At 40.6% G+C, this 9703-nt stretch overlaps 1 protein-coding gene across 1 annotated transcript in view; it reads left to right on the top strand.

Moving 5' to 3' along the window:
* SUCLA2 (succinate-CoA ligase ADP-forming subunit beta) overlaps positions 1-8203 on the top strand; it is a gene marked incomplete in the record, with an annotated part of 52392 nt that extends 44189 nt beyond the window's left edge. Inside the window, 3 exon segments of the mRNA XM_034758493.1 lie at positions 3996-4116; positions 4586-4674; positions 7381-8203. Coding sequence (XP_034614384.1) covers positions 3996-4116; positions 4586-4674; positions 7381-7455 — 285 coding nt within the window.
* Positions 8204-9703: the final 1500 nt, after the last annotated feature.

The following is a 9703-nucleotide window of genomic DNA, read 5'->3' as shown; positions in this document are numbered from 1 at the left end:
GTTATCCAGCCAGTTATGCACCCACCTTATAGTAGCCCCATCTAAATTGTATTTGCCTAGTTTATTGATAAGAAAATCATGCGAGACCGTATCAAATGCCTTACTAAAGTCTAGGTATACCACATCCACAGCTTCACCCTTATCCACAAGGCTCGTTATCCTATCAAAGAAAGCTATCAGATTGGTTTGACATGATTTGTTCTTCACAAATCCATGCTGGCTATTCCCTATCACCTTACCACCTTCCAAGTGTTTGCAGATGATTTCCTTAATTACTTGCTCCATTATCTTCCCTGGCACAGATGTTAAACTAACTGGTCTGTAGTTTCCTGGGTTGTTTTTATTTCCCTTTTTATAGATGGGCACTATATTTGCCCTTTTCCAGTCTTCTGGACTCTTTCCCGTCTCCCATGATTTTCCAAAGATAATAGCTAGAGGCTCAGATACCTCCTCTATTAGCTCCTTGAGTATTCTAGGATGCATTTCATCAGGCCCTGGTGACTTGCAGGCATTTAACTTTTCTAAGTGATTTTTAACTTGTTCTTTTTTTTATTTTATCTGCTAAACAAACCCCCTTCCAATTAGCATTCACTATATTAGGCATTCCTTCAGACTTCTCGGTGAAGACCGAAACAAAGAAGTCATTAAGCATCTCTGCCATTTCCAAGTTTCCTGTTACTGTTTCTCCCTCTTCACTAAGCAGTGGGCCTACCTTGTCTTTGGTCTTCCTCTTGCTTCTAATGTATTGATAAAAAGTCTTCTTGTTTCCCTTTATTCCTGTAGCTAGTTTGAGCTCATTTTGTGCCTTTGCCTTTCTAATCTTGCCCCTGCATTCCTGTGTTGTTGGCCATATTTATCCTTTGTAATCTGTCCTAGTTTCCATTTTTTATGAGACTCCTTTTTATTTTTTAGATCATGCAAGATCTTGTGGTTAAGCCAAGGTGGTCTTTTGCCACATTTTCTATCTTTCCTAACCAGCAGAATAGCTTGCTTTTGGGCCCTTAATAGTGTCCCTTTGAAAAACTGCCAACTCTCCTCAGTTGTTTTTCCCCTCAGTCTTGATTCCCATGGGACCTTACCTATCAGCTCTCTGAGCTTACCAAAATCTGCCTTCCTGAAATCCATTGTCTCTATTTTGCTGTTCTCCCTTCTACCCTTCCTTAGAATTGCAAACTCTATGATTTCATGATCACTTTCACCCAGGGTGTCTTCTACTTTCAAATTCTCAACGAGTTCCTCCCTATTTGTTAAAATCAAGTCTAGAACAGCTTCCCCCCAGTAGCTTTTTCAACCTTCTGAAATAAAAAGTTGTCTGCAATGCAGTCCAAGAATTTGTTGGATAGTCTGTGCCCCGCTGTGTTATTTTCCCAACATATATCCGGATAGTTGAAGTCCCCCATCACCACCAAATCTTGGGCTTCGGATGATTTTGTTAGTTGCTTAAAAAAAGCCTCATCCGCCTCTTCCACCTGGTTAGGTGGCCTGTAGTAGACTCCTAGCATGACATCTCCCTTGTTTTTTACCCCTTTTAGCCTAACCCAGAGACTCTCAACACTTCCATCTCCTATGTCCATCTCTACCTCAGTCAGAGTGTGTACATTTTGAATATACAAGGCAACACCTCCTCCCTTTTTCCCCTGTCTATCCTTCCTGAGCAAGCTGTACCCATCCACACCAACATTCCAATCATGTGTATTATCCCACCAAGTTTCAGTGATGCCAACAATGTCACAGTTGTATTTATTTATTAGCACTTCCAGTTCTTCCTGCTTATTACCCAGACTTCTCGCATTTGTATATAGGCATCTAAGATACTGGTTTGATCTTTCCTCCCAGTTTTGTCCCGACCCTCCTTTCTCTCTGCCAATATAGCCCACACTCCCTCTCGTTTCCGACCCATCTCCCAGGTCTCCATGTTCCCCACTTACCTGTGGGCTTTGCTCACCTGTCCCCGTCGAACCTAGTTTAAAGCTCTCCTCACTAGGTTAGCCAGTCTGTGTCCAAATAGGGTCTTCCCCTCCTCGAAAGGTGAACGCCATCTCTGCCTAGCAGTCCTTCCTCGAATAGCATCCCGTGGTCTAGGAAGCCAAAGTCCTCCTGGCGACACCATCTTCGCAGCCAGGCATTCACCTCCATGATGCATCTGTCTCTGCCTGGGCCCCTACCTTTGACAAGAAGAATTGAAGAGAATACCACCTGCGCTCCAAACTCCTTCACCCGTACTCCCAGAGCCCTGTAGTCACTCTTGATCCGCTCAGTGTCACACCGCGCATATCATTTGTGCCCACATGGATGAGTAGCATGGGGTAGTAGTCAGAGGGCTGGATAATCCTCGACAATGCCTCCGTAATGTCTCGGATACGGGCTCCCGGCAGGCAGCATACCTTCCGAGATGAAATGTCAGGGCGATAGATGGGCGCCTCCGTCCCCCTCAGCAGAGAGTCTCCGACCACCACTACCCTATGTTTCCTATTCGCAGTGGTGGCAGCAGACCTCCCAGTCTTAGGGGTACGAGGCTTCTCCTCCTTTACTGTAGGGGGTGATTCCTTCTTTTCTGTATCAAGAAGAGCATAACGGTTACCTATTACCCCGGCGGGAGGGTTTGGAGCAGGGGTGGAGCACTGCCTGCTGCCAGAAGTAACCAGCTGCCAGTGTCCACCCTGAGCCATCTCTTCCTCCACCAGTGATGTATCAGCAGTCCTGTGTACTGGGACAGCTACCTCAGCTGTCTCCACATGGACACTGTCGAGGAATTGCTCGTGGATTCGGGTGCTCCTCAACCTAGCCACCTCCTCCTGTAGCTCTTCCACCTGCTGCCTGAGAGATTCCACCAGCAGGCACCTTTCACATTGGATGGTCCCCCCAGCCTGGATATCAGTAAGTGGAAATTGCAGGTTACAGTCTCTGCAAAACCACACCAGGATCTGGGTAGAAGCATCCATGCTCAGGCGCTCTGTCTGGCTACAGGCGCAGGTGGAGGAGACAGAAGCAGTGCTGGCACAGCGTTGTGGGTCTTCCTAACCATCGTAAACCTCCCTCTGTCAAACTCCCGTCTACAGCCCCCTGTCCGCTGAAAGGGTTGTTTAAGCAAGTTCTGAATGTAGTTGGTTTATAGGTTTTAAGGGGAATAAAGGGAAAACAGATAGAACCGGCAAGGGACCCTCGCCCCCTTCCCGCTCCCCTTCCCACCTCCCTTGCGAAACTCCCAGTTAGCAGCCCCTGTTTGCAAAAGCTCCCTGGTCGCTTGTGCGCTGCTTTATAAAGCCCTGGCCTGTATGAATGCCCCGCCCACTGATTAAGGCTCAGCCACTTACCAGAGGCTTCTAGCTTTCAAACCTTCCTTTGAAGCTCACAGCTTCCAACTGCCAGCCACAGCACATGGTCCTTCAAACAACCAAACAGACTGACAAACACAAGCTCAGCATACAGCAAGTAACCCCCAAACACAAACAAACACACACTACAGTCACTTACCCCAAGGATGATCTAGATAATACTTAGTCCTACAATAATTGTCTTGCAGTACAGTAGAACCCTGTTTATTCGATCATCTATTATCTGACTCCATATAAACTTAACAGTGCGCACTGGTCCAGAAGCGGGCAATCTCTCATGTTGGCCACTAGATGGTGCTGCAGCCTCACACTGTCCCGTATTCCAGATTAGCTGAATCTTTGATTATCTTTCTCCCAGTCCCAATTAGATCGGATAAACGGGATTCTGACGTACATTATTTTAGAGACGAGTAATTTTTCTGCTGAATTCTTGTAGAATTAAATGAAGGTTTTCTTAAACCATGTGCTTAGCATTGAATTTCTGGAGCTTGAATTTTTAGAACTGATTTTTGCCCATCTGAGTGGGCTGAATCCCTTTATCTGATGTGATGGGCTATTTGCTGCTTGTTAAAATTCTTCATAATATTCTAGTAGGATGGTGGACTTGATGTGTGTTCTATCATTAAATGTATAACCCTACGTGCTGTTTTCTGTATGTAGGTACTGGCTATTCTGGTGAATATTTTTGGAGGCATTATGCGATGTGACGTTATTGCACAAGGTATCATTATGGCAGTAAAGGATTTGGACCTAAAAATACCTATTGTTGTACGGTTACAAGGTGAGCACTCTTCAATACTGTGTAAATCTGTCTTTGGATTTATGTTTGTCAATAGTGCTCCTAGGTGCTAGAATAATACTAATAATAGTGATCACTGTGTTTATCAGTTCACTTAATGCATAGCAAAATTGCTTGTATACAGAAGAATATTTTGTAAAGAGAAATATATACTAATATCTAAAATCCAGTGTTTTTCTTGATGACTCTATTAAATATTTATTTCTTACCATATTGTTTTTTGGTAACTGTTTAGTTAACATTTTAGAACAGCAAATCTAACTTGCGGCTACTGTAAATGCCTTCTAGTGTATACTGTACTCATCTCAATTTTGAGATGTCTTGGTAGATCTGTCCTGGAAAACTTGATCATCACCAGCTCACGTGGTCTCTGATTGAAGTGGATAGTTAGTGGGTCATTATTTCATTCAGTACTGAATTCTGTTGTTTAAAACTCCTTCTCTTTCTTCAGGTACACGAGTTGATGATGCCAAAGCTTTAATAACAGCTAGTGGCCTCAAAATCCTTGCTTGTGATGACTTGGATGAAGCTGCTAAAATGGTGAGCAAGAAAGAGCTTTTTGCATAACTCTTCATAACAGATGGTATGCTTTAATATGAAGTCTTAGTAAAGTTGTATCTTCCCCCAGTCAACTTAAAACAGGAGTCTAGGATAAAATATTTGAAACCTTGAAGATCACTGACACTATGTATCCAAAGTACACCTCTACCCCCAATATAACACGACCCAATATAACACAAATACGGATACAACGTGGTAAAGCACCGCTCCGGAGGGGCGGGGCTGCGCAGTCCGATGGATCAAAGCAAGTTCGATATAACGCGGTTTCACCTATAATGCGGTAAGATTTTTTTGGCTCCCGAGGACAGCGTTATATCGGGGTAGAGGTGTATTTCACAAAGCAGTAATTAACTGGTAGGGCCGTAACTTTATAGGCAGAATCTATTTTACCCCAAACTAGGAACCTGCTCTATATTGCTAAAGAGGAATATTGACCAGATTATTACCTATTTTTATAAAAGAGCCAAGAGATCTTTAATTTTGTAGATGGGCAGAAGGGGGACCTCAAGTGAAAATCTCATCTGAAAGGCTGCACTTCTAATGGTGCACCCCTCCTTGGTACTGTATTTTTAGGTCAACACTTTTAGTAGTTGAAGGCCAAGGTAAGTATTTGAACTCCCTAATAAGCAAGAGTGCTACCAGTGTATAATCTGAATCATTTGTTATGTTAGCTCCTGGGGTTGAACTCTCCAGAACTAGCTGCGTTCAGGGGAACAACCTACTCACCCTGATCCCACAAAACTGAGTTTAAAGGCACAGTGGAAATCCTGTTAAGCTGATCAAGCCCTTGGTTGATCATATCAATGCTTCTGCAGCAGAGAATTTGGGTTTTAGACCTATATTGCATTTGTATAAGGTGCCCACCATCCAAAGCTACTGGTACCATTTTATAAACGAAGAAATAAGTTTGTCAAGGTTAACATGACCCAAATTAATTTTTGTTAATTTAAAATTATATCCTATATACCAACAGGTAAATCACTTTAAAAGGTACTAGTAGTTTAAAAATAACATAAATTTCTCCAGAGAATATTTACTTGTGTTAAAAAAGCACCCTGAGGCCCCAGTTGGATTGAGGCCTATTGTTCTGAGCACTGTATAAATGTATATTAAAATATAAGGGTTTGACTACACTTGAAAATTAACATGGATTAATTTTAAAGTGCAATGTGTGGGCATTTTCTTGTTCTGGAATGGGAGTGGCTTGTTCCTGTTTAGTTTAACCCACTTTCAACGTGGCTTAAACTAAACAGGAACAAGGCACTCCTGTTCCAGAATAAGGGTACATCTACACTACAGGGGGGAGTCGATTTAAGATACGCAAATTCAGCTACGTGAATAGCGTAGCTGAATTCGACGTATCGCAGCCGACTTACCCCGTTGTGAGGACGGCGGCAAAATCGACTTCTGCGGCTTTCTGTCGGCGGCGCTTATTACCACCTCCGCTGGTGGAGTAAGAGCGCTGATTCGGGGATCGATTGTCGCGTCGCAACAGGACGCGATAAATCGATCCCCGAGAGGTCGATTTCTACCCGCCGATTCAGGCGGGTAGTATAGACCTAGCCTAAGTGTTATTCACATGCAACTTCCAGGTTAACTCTTCGTAGACAAGTCCTAACTCCCTGAAGAGCTTTGTTTTAAAATAATGCAGCAAGTAGGTGTAACAAACGGAAGAGGGAAAAATGAGGGTGACAGTAATAGGATCACATGATTGTGTAGATTATTTATGCATAATTTGTTGGTTTTATAAAGTTATGAACGAACAATATCATTAGCATCTGTTAGATACCAGGTGGCCAGCATGGATTACTAAGCTAGACAAATGTGGACTAGAAATAAGGTGCATATATTAACAGTGAAGGTAATTAACAATTGGAACAACTTAATAAGAGTTGTGGTGAATTCTTCATCACAGGAAACTTCTTAAATTCAAAAAGAACGAGGAGTACATTGTGGCACCTTAGAGACTAACAAATTTATTTGGGTATAAGCTTTTGTGGGCTAAAACCCCTTTATCGGATGCATTCAGTGGAAAATACAGTAGGATGAGGGGGACGGATAGCTCAGTGGTTTGAGCATGGGCCTGCTAAACCCAGGGTTGTGAGTTCAATCCTTGAGGGGGCCATTTACAGATTTGAGGCAAAAATCTGTCTGGGGATTGGTCCTGCTTTGAGCAGGGGATTGGACTAGATGACCTCCTGAGGTCCCTTCCAACACACACACACACACACACACACACACACACACACAAAATGGGAGTTACCATACCAATTCTAACAAAACCAATCAATTAAGGTGGGCTATTATCAGCCAGTAGGAAAAAAAACTTTTGTAGTGATGATCAGGATGGCCCATTTCAAACAGTTGACAAGAAGGTGTGAGTAACAGTAGGGGAAAACTTTTTCTAAAAGAGATGCTCTAGTTCAACCAAAGGTATTGGACTTGAAGCAGAAATTAAATTCAGGAAAGTCCTGTAGCCTGTGTCATGCATACTACATGATCACAATGGTCTCTTCTGGCCTTTAAATCTATGAATCTGTTTTTTTTTCTTATGGCAAGCTTTCTGACATCACTTTCTAAAATAGACTGTCTAGTTGAACTCCTAAAATTTAGTAGTGTCATTTGTTAAACTGTTAATATTTCTTGAATTATCTCTTTATAACTTTATTTCCTTTTCCCCCCCAGGTTGTGAAACTTTCAGAAATAGTGACCTTAGCAAAGCAAGCTCAGGTGGATGTTAAGTTTCAGTTGCCAATCTGATCTGAGTTGTCATGGAAGTGTCTAAAGTGTTATAGTCTCGAAAATACTGTGTTCTGTGGTTTTTTTCCTCTTTTTTTTTTTTTTTTTTTTTTTCCGTGTGGAGGTTTTAAATTGCTTGACAGGCGCACAAACTTTAAAGCACCTGGTTCTTAATGTTAATATTAAAAATGGTCAGAGTTCATGTAAAAGTGTCTGTATTGCTGATATGTAGACTTTTAGTTGCTGTCCCAACACTCCAGCTTCTGCTGCAGAATGTCGCTTGCAATATTCATTCATTATTGTCAAAAACAAAGTTTTTGTTGGAAAATAGATTCTTCTGAATAAAATCTGAAGTTACTTTAATTGTATATTCCTATTAGCTTCAGTAAAGATAAATACGATGACTAGACTTTCTAGCACTCATAATGTGGAGGAATGTATTGAAATGGTATTTTTTTATTGGAGACCTTTAATCTGCAGTATAATGAATGGATTTGAGCACACCAATTATAATGCATAAATAGTGTATTTGAATAAACCCAGCAACTTTCTAGAAGTGCATGGCGGATTTGACCAGTTAAATATCGGGACAATGTAACAATCACTACAAGATATACTGTAGCACTTAAGTCTTCATGGTTTCTAGTGTTATTAAAAAGCATCATGTAGCTTTGTATATCAACAATAAAGCATATTTCCTAAAGTGTGGCAGACTTGACATACAGATAATTAGAATGTCAATTGTAAGTTAATAAAATCTCTCCCAAGAGATCAGTATTACATTTTTCCTTTGTCCACTTTGATGAATAAGTCGCACAGTTAAGTGAGCCCATGAAGGAATTGGTAGGGTTTAAACCAACAGGTGAAGAGGTTTTGTAAGTAAATCTGTAAAGCAGCGTGTTTCTTCTGGCACTTCTTCATGAATTGCATTGCAGCATATAAACTTATGGGAACTTGATATGTGATACAATGATGCTTTCATATTGTCTAGTGTACTGTATTATACTAAAAGTGAACATGCAGATCTTCCCAGTCTGGCTTCTCTGTACTGAAAGGCACTATAATAGGAAGGCACTGGAAAGCATCTGTGTTATGAGAAATTCAACTCAAACCAACCAATGGGATATCTTGTGTGTCATTTTGCTTACCTTGCAGCATTATTCAGTTTTAAGTGACAAAAAAAAAAGCTAAAGGAATTCAGTCAAATATAATAATTCTCTTGACTCTGGTGCTAACACACACTAAATTGACATTTAAAAAAAATCTAATTTACTTTTCACTATTTTGTTTGTTTTAACTTGTCATATCTGGGATAATGACAAGTTAAGTTAGTATCTAGGTACCTTCACTTGCTGGTTCTTTAGTATATTGACAGTGGTGTTGGGTTCACTGTCTGTGTGGAAGCTTTTTATTAGTTTTTATTACAATAGAGTTCAGAAGCCCCCATTGGGATTGTGTCCCCTTTGTGCTAGGTGCTGCACAAATTCACTTGTGCTACTGTTATTTAAAATGCAGTGACCTATCTATACTCCCCTTTATGGTGCATTTAAACACTGAAAAAATGCCCTTAAAAATCATTTAAATTTGTGTTCTGTGGGTTGGACGTTACATCATTAACCTTGCTCCTGTTACATGTGTGTGCTTGGAGGTACCGGCAGTGGATTTCACAAAGGGAACTTCCATAACTTCAGAGCTAAGAAACTGTCGGGGAAGAGGTGAGAAGAGGAAGGGAGTAAATGAGGTGTAGAAAAGTTTACAGAAAATTGTATGTTTGGGTGCAGGGCTGGGATTTAACATGTTTAAATAAAAGCTGAGGGTTAAAAATTCTGCAGTGAAATCAACTGGAAAAAGTGGCTAAAATAGGTTGTTTTTAATAGGTTTGTGAATTAAAATCAGTGAAAGATTTGACTTTAATCACTTGACAGCGCTAGTTTAAAAAAATTGTGATTAATCGTGCTGTTAAACAATAATAGAATACCATTTATTTAAATATTTTTGGATGTTTTCTACATTTTCAAATATATTGATTTCAATTACAACACAGAATACAAAGTATACAGTGCTCACTTTATATCTATTTTTGATTACAAATATTTGCACTGTAAAAAACTAAATTGTATTTTTCAATTCCCCCATTAAAAGTACTGTAGTGAGATCTCTTTATCATGAAAGTTGAACTTACAAATGTAAAATAATGTACAAAAATAACTGCATTCAAAAACAAAACAATGTAAAATTGTAGCGCCTACAAGTCTACTCAGTCCTACTT

Source organism: Trachemys scripta, chromosome 1 (genome assembly GCF_013100865.1).
Source record: "Trachemys scripta elegans isolate TJP31775 chromosome 1, CAS_Tse_1.0, whole genome shotgun sequence".
Taxonomy (NCBI): Eukaryota; Metazoa; Chordata; order Testudines; family Emydidae; genus Trachemys; species Trachemys scripta.
This window is presented reverse-complemented; position numbering and strand designations above follow the sequence as displayed.